General features: G+C 38.6%; 2 protein-coding genes across 2 annotated transcripts in view; both read left to right on the plus strand.

The window, feature by feature from the left end:
* The window catches only part of LOC124121654 (coiled-coil domain-containing protein 24-like), a 370739-nt gene that overhangs the window by 53904 nt on the left and 297865 nt on the right, over nucleotides 1–18970 (plus strand). The gene's annotated exons all lie outside the window — the stretch shown is intronic.
* LOC124121656 (protein NYNRIN-like) lies at nucleotides 12740–13462 on the plus strand. Its single transcript, XM_046484689.2, has one exon. The coding sequence runs from the start codon at nucleotides 12740–12742 to the stop codon at nucleotides 13460–13462; it is 723 nt and encodes a 240-aa protein (XP_046340645.1).

Here is an 18970-nt window from a genome sequence, read left to right on the forward strand (position 1 = left end):
AAACAAGGACTTATCCCGGAAGACATAATGAAGTAATTAAACATTTGAATATTTTATATTATTATACATATGGCATCAATTGCGATGATGGTCGGTGGAGCTGTTGTTAATGCTCTAGCTTTTTCGGGGAGTAATTTTTTATTTTCCAGTATGAGGGAATCAAACGCTAAAGAAGTTGAAGAGGAGCGTAAACGACATAACGAAGCTTTAGAACAATACCAAGCAGCCCAGTTACAATATACACAGCAGAGAATGAAGAGATTAGACTTTATTCATGAACAACTGATGAAGGAAGGACATTCAATTCAAACGTTTAAGGATGTCGAATCTGCCATGCACGAATACTACCTCGTTTATGGGAAAAAACTAGACCCAATACTGAGACCAACAATGAGTCAGTTTTATACACCGTCAGAGGCTCCAAAAAACCGAGAGATGACATTTATGATTATTGGTTTGACTGGTGTATTGATTTTCAGCTATACCATGCATAAGTCAGAGTGACAGCTGTGGCTATGAGCGATCTATAAATAGCGTTGGCTGACTGCCTAATCAATAGTGTAGATGTGTTTTACCTTTTAGACAAATGATATGATATGTGTATAACCACCATGAATCTATGCAAATATACACTCATGGGGAAATCGATTCAATGTCAGAAGCCATCGGTGGGTATTTACTGTGGCACTCACGCTTATAACATCAGAAAGGGTTTTAAAAATTACGTTTGTTCTGTATGTGGGATTGGAGTCAAATGTAGTTACAGTTTATGTAAGAGTCACGGTGCTGATAAGTTCAGGAAGCAGATTATTTATGCTAGGAAGAGAGATTACATTAATGAGAGGAATAGGTTGGGGAGAATACGTATTTATATATGAAAAACAACCATTTAGACAAATGAATCATTTTGTATATACCATTCAACCACAATGGTTTTTGTCAGAGAATTAAAAGCTATGGCAAAGCAAAGTGGACTGCGTGGATATTCTCGTATGAGAAAAGCTGAATTGATGGATTTACTCGGTTTGGAATACAACAGACCCGAGACTGTTAGAGAACTCAAAGTTCGAGCGAGAAACAGTGGGCTGAGAGGTTATTCTCGAATGAGAAGAGCTGAATTGATCGCTTTACTAGATAATAATCAACCTAATGATAATGTTGATGATATTGATAATGTTGATAATGATAATGATCATGATAATCAACAACAAGAATTAATATTTGTACCCACATCCACCGGCGTTGGTAAATATCTAAGAGGTTGGAAGATGGATATTAATTCCAACATGGATGTTAACGATATTAAGCCCATCATATCGAGTAAAATTAACGAGGAATTAGATGATTTACATAGTATAAAATACCAGCTGACGATTAAAATGACATTGAGTAAAAGTAACACAGACGATAGCACCGAATATACCGAACCATATTTCCGAAGCAATCAAGAAGTTATAACCGAATCCGATGCTGTAAACTCATCATTAGATACATCAATTCAGAGAATACAGGAAACTTTAGAACGCTGGACTAATAGAGGTTCGGGTTGGGGTGTTGATAAAATCGATAGTTTATATTTAGATATAGCGAATTATATGCCCTTCAAAGGTGGATCTTATATAGATTTACCTCCGTATTATAAGAAGAAAAAAGCCATAATTAACGTAAAAAATAAATCCGATGACTGTTTAAGAATGATGATAAGATCTGCATTGTTCCCCGTAGACAAGCATCCGGATAGACCTTCTAGCTATCCTCAAAACGATGGACTCAACTTCGATGGTATAGACGAACCTACACCAATATCACAAATTGATAAGGTGGAAAAGCAAAATAATTTAGCTATAAATGTTTTTGGACATTCTAAAGGAATTGTTGTACACAGGATAAGCTCCGCTCCGGAAAATATCCCCAGAATCAATTCATTTCTGATCGAAAAAGATGGTAAATATCATTATACGTGGATAAAGAGTTTAAACAGGCTACTATACGATCAAACAAAACATGCTAGAAAGAAATATTTCTGTGAAAGATGCCTGCATGGGTACAGCAGACAAGATCTATTAGAAGCGCATAAAGAAGACTGTAGAGGTGTTGGACAGAATGCTATCAGGATCGATATGCCTAAAGAAGGAAAAAATATATTAAAATTTGAACATTATTGTAATCAAATGCCAGTACCGTACATAATTTACGCCGACTTCGAAGCGCTTATCAAACCCATAGAAAATACCAACCATAGCAATACTGATAATAGTTTTACGTACAAAACTCAAGAACATATTCCTTGTGGGTTTGGATATATAGTTGTAAGGTATGATGGGAAAACAAACACTCCCGTGATTTACAGAGGTCCCGATGCAGCGGGAAAGTTCCTAGAATATCTACAAAATGAAGAGAGAATAATCAGGGAAAAATTATCGTGTAAGATACCCATGCGTATGACGAGGGATGATTGGAGGGTCCATAAGAAGTCAACGAGTTGTCACGTTTGTAATAAACCCCTGGATGGGGATTCCGTAAGAGATCATTGTCACGTCACGGGTACTTATCGGGGAGCCGCTCATAACGAGTGTAACTTGAAACTAAAAATGAACTCTCAAACAATACCCATCCCCGTTGTGTTTCATAACCTTAGAGGATACGATTCACATCTCATTATGCAAGCTATCTCGAAGACCGACGGCGGTTTAACGTGCATTCCTAATAATATGGAAAAATACATATCGTTCTCGTTGACTAAACCTATACATTATAGGGACAAGGATGGGAAATCTAGAACAAAGCAAAGTAATGGGCTTAGATTCATAGACTCCGTACAGTTTCTGTTATCTTCCCTGGACAATTTAGCTAATGCGAACAATCCCGATGACTTCGCGATAACAAATAAATATACCGATAAGATTACTCGTCATTTGTTGCTGAGAAAAGGTGTATATCCTTACAAATATATGGATGATTGGTCTAGATTCGAAGAAACTGAATTACCACCCCTCGAATCATTCTATAGTAACTTAACAGAATCTAGAATAACAGATGCCGATTATGAACACGCTCTGACGGTGTGGGATAAATTAGGTTGTAAGAATTTAGGCGATTATCACGATCTGTACTTAAAAACAGATGTACTGTTACTCGCCGATATATTCGAGATATTTAGAAAGACATGTTTCAAACAATACGGCTTGGACCCGGCATGGTACTATTCCAGTCCCGGACTATCTTGGGATGCATTGTTGAAGAAGACCGGCGTAGAACTAAAACTACTCACAGATTACGATATGCACTTGTTTATTGAGAAAGGATTAAGAGGTGGTATATCGATGGCAGCTAAAAGGTATTCTAAGGCTAATAATAAATTAGTGGAAGGATACGATCCCAGTAAACCCGACACCCACATATTATATCTCGACGCTAATAATTTGTACGGATGGGCTATGAGTCAACCTTTACCCACGGGTGGTTTTGAATGGGTCGATGATATCAATGTGAATAATATCCATAATATCGAAGTGAATAAAGGGTACATACTAGAAGTTGACTTGGAATATCCAAGTTCGTTACATAAAGACCATAACAGTTATCCGCTAGCTCCCGAAAGATTAATGGTTAATAAAGATTGGATGTCGGAATATCAACGCTCCTTGATGGGTAATAGTAGGTTAGCTAACGTAGAAAAACTCGTACCAAATTTGATGGATAAAACAAAATATATAGTTCACTACAGAAATCTCCAGTTGTATCTATCGTTAGGTATGAAACTTAAGAAAATACACAGAGTTCTAAAGTTCGATCAAAGCCCTTGGATGGAGCCCTATATAAGGTTGAACACAGATTTAAGAAAGATAGCTACCAGCGATTTCGAAAAGAATCTGTATAAGCTCATGAATAACTCGGTATTTGGTAAAACTATGGAGAATCTAAGGAAGCGTGTTGATGTTAAATTAGTCAGATCTAATGAGGAAGAAAGACTCAGGAAACTTATAGCCAGTCCGGCTTTTAACAGAAGCAAGATATTTGATAACGACTTAGCCGCGTTGCATATGCAGAAGAGTAATATAAAATTCAACAGACCGGTGTACGTCGGTATGAGTATTCTCGACTTGTCAAAACACTTAATGTATGACTTTTATTACAACGAACTTAAGAAGCAATACGGCGATAGATGCGAGGTGTTATATACCGACACAGATTCTTTGTTGATGGAAATACAAACCGAGGATGTGTATAAAGATATGGCAGAAAAAATAGATATGTACGACACGAGCGATTACCCTAAAGATAATCCACTGCACAGCGTAGTAAATAAAAAGGTGTTAGGTAAGATGAAGGATGAATGTGCTGGGACCCCTATAGCGGAGTATGTGGGATTAAGACCTAAGATGTATTCTATAAAGAAGTCCGATAATGGAGAGATAAGAAAAGCTAAGGGCGTTAAGAAGTATGTTGTAAAAAAGCATATCAAACACGAACAGTATAAAGAATCATTATTTAACGGTAGAACGTTCAAACAGGAGATGAACTCTTTAAGAAGTTACGATCATAGGATATATGGATTAAGAATGAACAAGACATCATTATCCCCCTTAGATACAAAGAGATGGATTGATAATGATGGTGTAAATACCTATGCTTATGGTTATGGTGGTAATACCGTACCGTCGGGAACTATGAACAACTCTTCTCGTACAAATGCCCTACCCGGTCCAATCTTGAAGATAGTAAAGAATGGGCTCTCCTTCTTTCGTAACCAATCGACTAATGTTATACGTCTTAAGGGACCATATGGGATCGGTTGCGCGACGTAGGCCTCCTTCGAGTTCACCGGCCTGGTATAAATATCTTACCCTTACTCTATCCGGAAGTTTTCGTTCTTTGCCTCTCCTCGGTGCTGAAGATTCGGAAGTCACGGATTTCATTTTAATAGCATGGGATGGTTTCTTCCCTATTAATCTCGTTACTTCATTATTCAGCGCTGATACAACGGCTGATAATCGTGTCACCCATTCGGTTGATCTCAATCGCTCCGATTTCATTTCGATCCCATACTGATAGCCAAACAAACGTTCCGCTAATGTCCTGTTAAATCTTTCGACGATAGCTTGACTGCGGTGGGCCTCTCTTTCACCACGGACGATTTTGACATCTTTCTTTGTTAACAGTTTAGTGACCGATCCCATAAACTCGCGACCGGGATCTACTTGAAATAGCTTAGGCCATTTTAGCGGTCCGCGTTTATATATGCGACTCAGTGCATTAGCTACCTCTGTTGATTCTTTCGAGGTTAATGGCTCAGCCTCTTTGTATCGACTAGCCACATCCACTACCGTTAAAGCGTATTTGTACGTTTTGCGTTTTACCTTATCGTGGGGAAGAAACAAGAGGTCAGCCTGATGAACTTCATTCGTTGTAAAAATATCAAACTTCTTCCTCGGTATATAACGCGGTGCCGGTAAGTATATCTGCCACATCGTTTGTTTCTTTAACCAATCCTTGGCCACATCTTTAGATACCTTAGCCGCGGTGGCTAATTTTTTTATTGCTCCTACACCTTTCCAATATCCTCGTGGGCTATAGTAAATTTTATCCATTATTAATTAATATTGATGTTTCGTTTAATACAACTCATGACTATCGTTAAATCGCATAATCATTTTGACATAAAAAATCCCCCCTGTAGTAGCAGTATAGGTATATGAATCTGGCTCCAGTGGAAGTGGTCCAGAACCATCATTACCTATACTACTGTATCTTTGTTTGAAATTTTTAACCTGTAAGGAGATAGTGAGTGGACTAATCCATTTGTCATTTAGGGATGTATTATTATTAGTGTAGGCAAATTACCACGCAATGCTACAATTTCTGTAGGCGAAGTGACTGTAAGCAAAGTGCACTGTACGCGATAGTAGACTCCACCTTCACCTCACTTCAAACCTGGATTTAGATTGAATAATTACCCTAGACACAAGAAATGCCAAATGGGAACATTTATCAAGTTATCTGAGTGGTGCTACCACTAATTATATCTGTAATAAATTCATTAACTGAGCATCAAATGAATGACGACAAATACACAAGTGTAGGGTTATACCAGAAAACGTGGATGACAAGGGAGGAGTAATCATATTATCCACGCAATCCAAAATCTGAAAATGTTTTCACTGCAGGGATACTTTTTTATTATTATTAAACTATAACCATCGGGGGTATTTCCAAATTACAACATCTGATGAGCTTCTGCCGTTCTTGAAGTCTGTTTGTTTAGGCTGAAGAAATTAATTAACATGCGTCCGTTGTCGAAATCTTTATAGATCACGTGTAACCAATCAGTGTTCAAAAATGTGTAAAACAAATATTTTATTTACGCAGTCTTTACAGACGGTAGCCCAGTCTTTACAGACAGTGTCATGCTCAGTTGCGATAACGAGCAAATCAACTCACAGCAGCGGCTGTGTCAGATAGCCTAGAAGAAGCCAGAAATTAGTGCTCCAATAATCTCAGTATATAAAACAATGCCAAATACAATTTGAATGGTAAATCATCATGTCTAGTAATGTTTTATGTCAAATTTAATACTTTTATTGACCAAGTTTGTTATACCTGTTGATTCACCTGAATTCCCTGAAGGGATATGATGTGTTTTTTTGAAAGCGCATATTAATATTTGACAAATCTTTTGTTTACACTACAAATCATAAACAGGCTCTATTCTCATCTTTTTTTAAAACTCTGAAACGTGCAACGTAGATCGTGTTAGGTAGGCAGAGCATGTATACTGTTTTGTTGGTCAACCTTCGTTAAAACGCTGATCATCTAAAACGCTCATCAATTATTTGGACCCCGAAGATAGCGAGGGATCACTGTACATCTTCCAAAGTTCCAGGTGAAATCCGTACGGAACGTGACAAGATGCTCATCTCACGTGCCCATTCATTGGGGATTTGGAAGTATCTGCACTATACAGTCAACACTATACTACGAGTTCCAGATCATCTCATTCAGAAAATTGATAACCGCTCCCATCAGTTTTTGCACATATAGTTAGTCAGCCTCTACGGTTACTTAGACAATTTTTATTGGGTTTTATTGGGTTATTAGTTTTTATAATCAGTTCCATCGGAACATGGTATTTTTGATTCATCTAATGGCTCATCTTGGCTTCCTTGTACATCCAACTAAGTCAGAGACAGTACCAGTTTAGAATACCATTTTCATTTGGGCCAGATTTCAAAGCCTAGATGGAAGGCTCTTTCCTCCAGAGGATCGTTTTCTGAAGGCACTGAATGTGATCAACGATGGAGCAGATCGCCCCGTTTGCTCTCTTTGATAGTAGATGTCCTTACTAGTGAACCCTGACCTTACTTCAAGACATGATTTACAGAGGAAGATTGAGGCTACAACCACTCCAGACATGAATCAATTCGCTGAGTTCAGCAACCCATGCTTGTCATAAGAAGTGACTATGCTTGTTGTGAGAGGCGATAAATGGAATCAGGTGGTCAGACTTGATGACTTGGTGGATGCATGTCATTGTTTCCCAATTGCGTCAATTGATATTCATGATATCAATCACTGAATTGTCTGGTCCAGAATCAATTTTTAACATACTACAGTAGTATAGGTAATAGGGGTTCTGGCTCACTTCCACTGGAGCCAGATTTATATACCTATACTGCTACTACAGGGGAATTTTTTTATGTGTTAATGATGATGCGATTCAACGATAGTCATGATTCGTATTAAAAGAAACATCAATGTTAATCAATAATGAATAAAATTTACTTTAGCCCACGAGGTATAGGAGCAATAAAAAAATAGCCACCGCGGCTAAGGTATCTAAAGATGTGGCCAAGGGTTGGTTAAAGAAACAAGCAATGTGGCAAATATATTTACCTGCACCGCGTTATATACCGAGGAAGAAGTTTGATATTTTTACAACGAATGAAGTTCATCAGGCTGACCTCTTGTTTCTTCCCCACTATAAGGTAAGACGCAAAACATATAAATACGCTTTAACCATAGTGGATGTGGCTAGTCGCTACAAAGACGCTGAGCCATTAACCTCGAAAGATTCAATAGAAATAGCTAATGCATTGAGTTGCATATATAAACGCGGACCACTAAAATGGCCTTAGATATTTGAAGTAGATCCTGGTCATGAGTTTATGTGATCAGTAACTAAACTGTTAACAAAGCACGATGTTGAAATCAGGTGTGTTGAAAAAGAGGCCCACCGTAGTCAAGCTATTGTTGAAAGATTTAACCGGACATTAGCGGAACGTTTGTTTGGCTATCAGTATGGTATCGAAATGAAATCGGAACTATTGAGATCAACCGAATGGGTGACACGATTATCAGCTGTTGTATCAGTGCTGAATAATGAGGTAACGAGATTAATCGGGAAGAAACAATCTGATGCCATTAAAATAAAATCTGTGACTTCCGAATCTTCAGCACCGAGGAGAGGCAAAGAACAAAAACTTCTGGATAGAGTAAGGGTAGGATATTTATACCAGCCCGGTGCACTTGAAGGAGGTCTACGTCGCGCAACCGATCCGATTTGGTCCCTTAAGACATATAACATAAGTCGATTGGTTATGAAAGAAGGAGAGCCTATTCTTTATTATCTTAAAGATGGACCGGGCAGGGCATTTGTACGAGAAGAGTTGCTCATAGTTCAAGACGATAGAGTATTACCACCATAACCATAAGCATAGGTAGTTACACCATCATTATCAATCCATCTCTTTGTATCTAAGGGGGATAATGATGTCTTGTTCATTCTTAATCCATATATCCTATGATTGTAACTTCTTAAAGAGTTCATCTCGTGTTTGAATGTTCTACCCTTGAATAATGCTTCTTTATACTGTTCGTGTTTGATATGCTTTTTTACCACATACTTCTTAACACCCTTAGCTTTTCTTATCTCTCCATTATCAGACATCTTTATAGAATACATCTTAGGTCTTAATCCCACATACTCCGCTATAGGAGTCCCAGCACATTCATCCTTCATCTTACCTAACACCTTTTTATTGACTACGCTGTGCAGTGGATTATCTTTTGGGTAATCGCTAGATAAACATATCTATTTTTTCTGCCATATCTTTATACACATCCTCGGTTTGTATTTCCATCAACAAAGAATCTGTGTCGGTATATAACACCTCGCATCCATCGCCGTATTGCTTCTTAAGTTCGTTGTAATAAAAGTCATACATTAAGTGTTTTGACAAGTCGAGAATACTCATACCGACGTACACCGGTCTGTTGAATTTTATATTACTCTTCTGCATAAGCAACGCGGCTAAGTCGTTATCGAATATCTTGCTTCTGTTAAAAGCCGGACTGGCTATAAGTTTCCTGAGTCTTTCTTCCTCATTAGACCTGACTAATTTAACATCAACACGCTTCCTTAGATCCTCCATAGTTTTACCAAATACTGAGTTATTCATGAGCTTATATAGGTTCTTTTCGAAATCGCTGGTAGCTATCTTTCTTACTGGTTAACGGTGCCCTGCATGGAGCTATTGCCTGTCTGGATTTTACTGTACTATGCACTTCCGTTAGTAAATGGCTGACTGCCGAACCTAGCTCTCTCTCACTCTCTTGCTTTGATGTGGGCTTTACACCCCAAAAGCTATTGAAACAGGGTGGCACAGGAAAAGAACTATCTTACTCACTGTGTGGTTTGTGTTTAACCCTACTTTTCATTGACAATTGACTCTCTGTGTCGAATGAACTCAAATTCACATCGGCGTTTTACCGTGTGTAAAAAAAACCATGTGGATCGAGTGTGTTGCATGTTCAAGGATCAAATGGTAAATACTGATTGAATCTGACTGGATTATTGACATAAACTGTAAATGTTATGTTTATCTTACTTGAAACATTTAAATTCAAGTCAATCACATGAATTCTAACTCTGACACTTGAAAATGACATCTGACGAATCTACGGAAGCTCAGTCTAGTCAAAACATGGCGACTACTGTCAATGATGCAAGTCATATTAGTCCGTCTGAACCTCTGAAATTAGGGGATGATCCTGTTAAAAACTGGACATTATGGAAACAAATGTGGGGTCATTACTGTGTAATCACCGGTAAGAGTGATGAAACTTGTAATATGAAAATCTTCAGATCTTACTTAATTTCTACCATGGGAGTAGAAGGACTACAAATCTACAACTCATGTGATCCTTCAGAAACTGACTCTGTAAAGAACATTATTGAGAAGATTGATTCACACATTCTTGGTGAAAGCAATGAGACTTTTGAAAGATACATGTTTAATACTAGAACTCAGCAACCAAATGAGAATGTTGATACTTATGTAGCAGCTATTAAGCAACTTGTGAAAACTTGCAACTTTTGTAATTGCCTTAGAGACTCTCTTACTAGGGACAGAATTGTTCTGGGCATATCTGATGCCAATACTCATAAACGCTTACTTCAGGAGCGCAACCTGACACTTGCTAAATGCATAGACATTTGTCGAAGTCATGAAAACACAGCATCTCAGTTGAAAGTAATAACAGCAGCACAATCTGGTGAAGTAAACAAAGTCACAAGACAAACACCACACATGTCAAAATATCACAGAGAAAGCAAACAACATAATAACCCCAAACCTGCTTACAGAGGTACACACAACAGTCAAAGGTCAAATACTTACCAGGGACAACAGCCACGACTCAACACCTGCAAGTTTTGTGGTAGAGAACATGTATTTCGCAAAGAACTTTGTCCAGCATGGGGAAAGACCTGTAAGTTATGCAAGAGACAAAACCACTTTGACATATGTTGCACATTCAGCCAGAAACCTGTCCATGGGGTACAAGTCTAAGATGATTGCTCTCACAATACAGATGTATCAGAAGATGGCTATGTATTTACTCTCTCAGAAATACAGACAGATGTTAACAAAGTTAACAGATACAGATCTTATCCTAGCTAATATGATTGTTGATGACAAGAAAACAGTGACATTCCAAGTTGACTGTGGCTCAACAGTGAACATTATCCCTGTCAAGTTTGTGAACTGTGCATTACAGGACAGTGAAACACAATTGAGAATGTACAATCAAACTCTCACAAAGCCACTAGGAAAGTGTATCATGAAGATCACCAACCCAAGATGACATAAGACATCAAATTTCATGTCATCAAAGAAAACTTGACACCACTTCTTAGCAGGAAATCAGCAGAGCAGATGCAGCTGATCACTGTCAACTACCGCAACTTTCAACAAATCAACAACATCACCACAGATACCATGCTGTCAAACTTAAATGATGTTTTCGACAAAAGCTCCCAAGGTACTTTTCAAGGAGTAGTTCACCTATATGTGAAGGAAGGTATTATGCCGTCTCAGTGCCCACCAAGAAAAGTTCCAATCGCTCTGAAGCCCAAGCTGAAGGAAGAACTTGACCAGCTGGTCAAGCTTGGTGTACTGACAACTGTTACTGAGCCCACAGAGTGGTGTTCCCAAATATCAGTCCAGGTGAAGAAAACTGGTCATTTGAGGGTATGTGTTGACCCCAAATCTCTTAATGAAGCTCTCCAACGGGAAAGATACTTGTTATCGACTATAGAAGATGCACTGCCAGAGATTGCTAAAGCCAGAGTGTTTAGCAAAGTTGATCTAACCCATGGGTACTGGCACTGCGTACTGGATGAAGAGAGCAGTTACCTTACCACGGTTATAACACCTTTCGGGAGGTACCGATGGTTAAGGCTTCCTTTCGGAACAAAGGTTAGTTCTGAAATATTTCAGAGAATGTTACACAAGAATCTAGAAGGTTTAGAAAGTGTTTTCTGTGTAGCAGATGGTGTGCTTGTGCATGGAGAAAATGATGATATCCATGATGCAAACCTCCAGCAATTACTCCAGCTTTAAGATGCAGTGAGAGAAACATTAGACTGAACAGAGAAAAGTGTGTCTTCAAGACTGATCATGTTGAATTCCTGGGTCATGAAATCACTGCAAATGGACTGAAAACAGACAAAAAGAAAGTTGAAGCAATCCTGGAAATGGAGACTCTGACTGATGTTGAAGCAGTTCGACGCCTTCAAGGAACTGTCAACTATCTCGCTAAGTTTCTCCCAAGATTGTCTGACGTCATGGAACCAATAAGAAGACTCACTCACCAAGAAGTTAGGTGGGAGTGGACTGATGAACAAGAGACCACTATGATGGAGATCAAACAACTTCTGACTGAGGCACCTGTGTTGAGGTACTATGATCCTCTAGAGGAGCTACACATCGAATGTGATGCTTCAAGCAAGGGACTGGGTGCAGCGTTGTTACAACAAGGGAGACCGCTAGCGTATGCTAGAGCACTGTCTGATACTGAATGTGGTTATGCTCAGATCGAGAAAGAGTGTCTTGCCATTGTCTTTGCCCTGGAGAAGTTCCACCAGTATAGTTTTGGCAGACCAACAATTGTACATTCAGACCACAAACCTCTCGAGGCTATTCTTCGGAAACCTCTGTACAAGGCACCCAAACGACTTCAGTCCAAGATGTTGAGACTCCTTCAGTACGACATAGATGTTGTGTACAGACCAGGAAAACAGATGTACCTGTCGGATATGCTCTCCAGAGCATACATCAACTCAATCACAAGTTCCAGTAAACCTGACACGTTCTCAGCGGTGAATGCAGTCGGACATCTGAGAGTCAGTCCTGAAAAACTAGAAGAATTGTGTAACGCAACATGAGAAGACGAGACAATGAACATTCTCAAGTCTGTAATCCTAAGGGGATGGCCTGAAAATAAGAAAGAATTACCTGAATCACTTGCTCAATACTGCTCTGCTAGAGATGAATTCACTGTGCACGATGGTCTCGTGTTCAAAGGAGAACGCATTGTTGTACCTGTAAACATGAGAACACAAGTCAAATCTCTCCTCCATTCATCTCATCTCGGGAAAGAAAGTATGCTAAGAAGAGCTCGAGAGTATGTGTATAGGCCTGGCATGACCGACCAGATCAAGCAGATCACAGAATCTTGTGAAGCCTGTCAGACATATAGTAGAGCTCAACAGAAGGAATCTCTGATGAGTATTGAAGCCAACTATCCGTGGGAGATAGTAGTGACAGATCTGTTCACGTTTGAGGATCATGAATACCTTCTTACTATTGACTACTTCAGTGGATTCTGGGAAGTTGATTATCTTCCAAAAACTACCTCCTTAGCTGTGATTAAGACACTGAAAATACACTTCTCAAGATATGGCATTCCAAACCAGCTCATCTCTGAGAGTGGTCCACAGTTCGTGAGCAAAGAGTTCTCATCATTCACAAAAGTATGGGACATTGTACATTGTACCAGTTCTCCTAGACATCCAAACGCCAACGGCAAAGCAGAATCTGGTGTGAAAGCAGCCAAAACAATGATGAGCAAGTGCAAGAGTTCGAAGATGGATCCCTATCTCTGTTTGCTCGAACTTTAGAATACTCCGACTCAGAACACAGGGACTAGTCCGACCCAGAAGTTGTTCAGTCGAAGGACTAGATCACTAATGCCAATGTCAGAAGAACTGCTGATGCCTGGAAACCACAGTGACTACCTGAATGATCGCAGATCAATAGAGAGTGCCCAGAGAAAAAGATCTCAGTCCTACAACAGACATGCGAGAGACTTATCTCCCTTGGAGGTCGGAGATATGGTTCGTATGAAACCCTATCGACTAAGACAGAAAGAGTGGGAGAAAGATACTGTGAGTAAACGACTTGATGAACGCTCTTATGAAATCGAGGGTGAGAATGGTTCCTACAGAAGAAATAGAGTACACTTGAGAAAATCAAGCGACACCAATCCTCCTACTCCTTTCCCAAAGCTTATTCCTGCAGTGGAGACCGGTGTAAGACCAGGTGTTACACCCGTGACTCAACACTTAACAAATGTGAAGTCACCTGACCCTGTCTCAGTACATGAGACAAGCAGACTTAAATCTCAGGTAATACCTGTACCTGAAGTTCCAGACAACCCGAGACGATCTACCAGACACAGCAAGACGCCTGCCTACCTCAAAGACTTTGAGGTGTCCATGAAGTAGATCAAAGACCTGATGTTCCTGTTCAAATTGACTGTTAATTGATAATTGTTTTCAGCGTTCAAGAATTTGCAAAAGACTGTAACTTGTGTTAATCTTCGGTGAATAAGCTCTTCAGTGAAGAAGTAATAACTCATTAAGTTCATTACCTTTCATGGTAATCTTAATCATTGTATTAATCACTAGTACAAGTGATTCTTTGTTTGCTCCTGTTCTACGTTAAAGTTTTAAAGCTTTTCAAAAAGGGGAGGATGTTACAATATTTGCCACGGCCCGGTTAACGGTGCCCTGCATGGAGCTATGGCCGGTTTTCTTCAACAATGCATCCCAAGATAGTCCGGGACTGGAATAGTACCATGCAGGATCCAAGCCGTATTGTTTTAAACATGTCTTTCTAAATATCTCGAATATATCGGAGAGTAACAGTACATTGGTTTTTAAGTACAGATCAGGATAATCGCCTAAATTCTTACAACCTAATTTATCCCACACCGTCAGAGTGTTTTCATAATCGGCATCGGTTATTTTAGATTCTGTTAAGTTACTATAGAATGATTCAAGAGGTGGTAATTAAGTTTCGTCGAATCTAGACCAATCATCCATATATTCGTAAGGATATACACCTTTTCTCAGCAACAAATGACGCGTTAACCTGTCGGTATATTGATTTGTTATTGCAAAGTCATTGGGATTGTTCGCATTAGCTAAATTGTACAGGGAAGATAACAGAAACTGTTCGGAGTCTATGAATCTAAGCCCATTACTTTGCTTTATTCTGGCTTTCCATCCTTGTCCGTATAATGTATAGTTTTAGTTAACGAGAACGATATGTATTTTTCGAATATTACTAGGAATACACGTTAAGCCACCGTTGGTCTTTGAGATAGCTTGCATGATGAGAATCGTATCCTCTAAGGTTATGAAACACATTGGGGATGGGTATTGTTTGAGAATTCATTTTTAGTTTCAAGTTACACTCATTATACGCGGCTCCCCAATAATGACCCGTGACGTGGCAATGATCTCTTACGGAATCCCCATTCAGGGGTTTATTACAAACATGACAACTCGTTGACTTCTTATAGGCCCTCCAATCATCCCTCGTCATACACATGGGTTTCTTACACGATACATTTTCCCTGATTATTCTCTCTTCATTTTGTAGATATTCTAGGAACTTTCCTGCTGCATCGGGACCTCTGTAAATCACGGGCGGGTTTCTTTTCCCATCATACCTTACAACTATATATCCAAACCCACAAGGAATATGTTCTTGAGTTTTGTACGTAAAACTATCTTGATTATTGCGTTCAGTATTTTCTATAGGTTTGATAAGCGCTTCGAAGTCGGCGTAAATTACATACGGTACTGGCATTTGATTACAATAATGTTCAAATTTTAATATATTTTCCCCCTCTTTAGGCATATCGATCCTGATAGCATTCTGTCCAACACCTCTACAGTCTTCTTTATGTGCTTCTAATAGATCTTGTCTGCTGTACCCATGCAGGCATCTTTCGCAGAAATATTTCTTTCCCTTATATTTTGTTTGATCGTATAATAGCCTGTTTAAACTCTTTATCCATGTATAATGATATTTTCCATCTTTTTCGATCAGAAATGAATTGATTCTGGGAATATGTTCTGGAGCGGAGCTTATCCTGTGTACAACAATTCCTTTAGAAGAATGTCCGAAAACATTTATAGCTAAATTATTTTGCTTTTCCACCTTATCAATTTGTGATATTGGTGTAGGTTCGTCTATACCATCGAGGTTTAGTCCAGCGTTTTGGGGATAGCTAGAAGGTCTATCCGGATTTTTTTCTACGGGGAACAATGCAGATCTTATCATCATTCTGAAACAGTCATCGGATTTATTTTTTACATTAATTATGGCTTTTTTCTTTTTATAATACGGGGTTAAAACTATATAAGATCCAGCTTTAAAGAGGCATATAATTTGCTATATCTAAATATAAACTATCAATTTTATCCACACCCCAACCCGAGCCTCTATTAGTCCAGCGTTCTAAAGTTTCCTGTATCCTCTGAATTGATAATGAATATCTAATGATGTGCTTATAGTATCGGATTCAGTTATATCTTCTTGATTGCTTCGGAAATATGGTTCGGTATATTCAGTGCTATCGTCTGCGCTACTTTTACTCAATGTCATTTTAACCGTTAGCTGGTATTTTATACTATTTAAATCATCTAACTCCTCATTAATTTTACTCGATATGATGGGCTTAACATCATTAACATCCATGTTGGAATTAATATCCATCTTCCAACCTCTTAGATATTTACCAATGCCAGCGGATGCGGGTACAAATTTTAACTCATTATTTTTTTCAACATCGTCAACTGATTTATTATCGTCGGGTTGATTTTTATCTAGTAAAGCGATCAATTCAGCTTTTCTCATTCGAGAATAACCTCTCAGCCCACTGTTTTTTGCTTGAGCTTTGAGTTCTCTAACAGTCTGGGGTTTGTTGTATTCCCAACCGAGTAAATTGATCAATTCAGCTTTTCTCATTCAAGAATATCCACGTAGACCACGTTGCTTTGCTAAAACTTTCAGCTCTCTGACAACATAAGTCATTGTGATATATAAATACATGTGAACTAATGTCTAATTGGTTTAAATTCTACCCAATCTATTTATTTCATTTCGGTAAGCCTTTTTCCTCTCATAAATAATTTGAAACGGTTTCTTGTCAGCATGGTGACTCTTACATAAACAGTAACTACCTTTGACCCCACTCCCACATACAGAACACGAATAATTAATGTGTCCTTTTCTAATTGCAATGGAATGGATTCCACAAAAATCCGACATACAGCTCTTTCCACAAATTTGTGATAGGCCCAAGCGTATGAATTTACATGTTGATGTGCCTCTCGCCATTGTGATAAATATACACTTCTAGCATCATTTGTCTAAATGCATGCCCAGCCTAACATTTCCACTGGTGAGTCAGTGTGACATGGCTGATAAGACTCGCCCGCCCGCCCTAACTAGGTCATGGTTTATGCGTAGTTATTGTATAACATAAAATAGCCACACCAGTCAATCCCAACATGATTTTGTTCCTCTGACAGTGTATAAAACTGACTTATTGTTGGTTTTGGCATTGAGTCAAGTTTTTTGTCCATAAACGAGGAAGTATTCGTTCATGGCAGATTCAACATCCTTAAACGTTTGAATTGAGTGTCCCTGCGTAAGCAGTTCTTTATTAATAAAATCTAATCTCTCCATTCTGCGCCTGGTCCATTGTGACTGGGCTGCTTCGAGTTGTTCTAATGCTTTATTATGTCGTTTACTCTCCAAACCTCTCATACTAGAAAATAAAAAAATTACTCCCCGAAAAAGCTAGAGCATTAACAACAGCTCCACCGACCATCATCGCAATTGTTGCCATGTTTATATGAATATAAAATATTCAAATGTTTAATTACTTCATTATGTCTTCTGGGATAAGACCTTGTTTGATGAGCATATCTTTTGTTGCCATAGCCAATCCAATATCAAGAATGACCATACCAATATCATAACCATTAAAATCTAGCTTGGGTGGTGTGGCTTTAGTAATCATTTTAGCTATACGGGCATAGCCAATGGCCAAGCTGCTGAATGATACATTGCGTTTACCAACATTTTACCGTCTGTAACTGGAGTAGTCATGCTTCTTATTATAGCATTATATGGGGGCTAACCTCTAATTGAACTTGTTGTGACATCAGGGGTGATGTTTTCTCTTCTCCGGTCTTATAAAACAACCATACCACCGCTATAGCAACAACTCCTACCAGTGCCCATGTTTTAATCGGACGACTATGTTCAATATTTGAATTATGCATTAGTTTTGCTTTCCTCGCCAGCCGCCTGCGATTTTTGGGGGTTCTTCCTCGTCACTGGCTTGTGGTATTTCCTCATTCACAATCTGTTGTGATTGTGCAATCGGAGTTATTTCCTCGTTCACTTGTTGTGATTGTGTTTCCGCAATCTGTTGTGGTGTCACTTGTTGAGTCTCCATTATTATTAAGTGGGCACGTATGTTTAAATTGACAATACCTAGCCGTTATTAAAGCTGTGGTGAGTGGAGGTAAGAACATTCCATATCTATGATAAAACTCACAGCTTACTGAGCTTATAGCCTGTTCGATGAATGGGTCTTTCTCGAGAGTTTCGCATAAATACGGCGATGTTCTGCCGGGATAGGAAGAAATGTACTAGCTACGACTGTGTATAGTTGTAACATAGCCGAACCTATTGTTTTAGTCATGGTAGCTCCCAGTCTAGACTTGTAATGCACATACAGTTTTTTAATTTCATCATCGGTCATGTTATCAATTTTTTCGATGGTATAATTTTCACCCAAATATTGGGAACATTTTCCACCGCCTGCCAAAGCCGCGAGTCTTTCTCTATGTTTATCTAAAGATTTATCTACATCTTGATCTGGCTCATCTTTGAGCATTTGTTCGATGAGTTCGTCGCATTCCATAATGTAATACCTAAGGAGATATTTAAGTCTAACATAATAAAATATGACATATCCAATACAGCCCGTAATAATAAACTGTTGCAAAAGAATGAGGATTTCAAGCCACATTATGTCATAATAACCGCTAATGTTCAATTTGTCGTATTTATTTGCTATATTTGCTATCTTTTTGCTATATTTGCTATAATTTTGCTATATTTGCTATAATTTTGCTATTTTTGCTATAATTTTGCTACATTTTGCTAAGCAATTGCATAAGCAGGTGGTTGATCGGTTTTTAATACGAGTTTACAATGCTTCGTTGAATCTAACAGTTTTCTGACTTTATCTCGTTCGGGCTTGGTATAAATAACATCATTTTCGCGAATGAATCTCGGTCTTTGCAATGAAACAA

This window comes from Haliotis rufescens, unplaced genomic scaffold, assembly GCF_023055435.1.
Source record: "Haliotis rufescens isolate VD_foot unplaced genomic scaffold, xgHalRufe1.0.p SCAF_2, whole genome shotgun sequence".
Taxonomy (NCBI): Eukaryota; Metazoa; Mollusca; class Gastropoda; order Lepetellida; family Haliotidae; genus Haliotis; species Haliotis rufescens.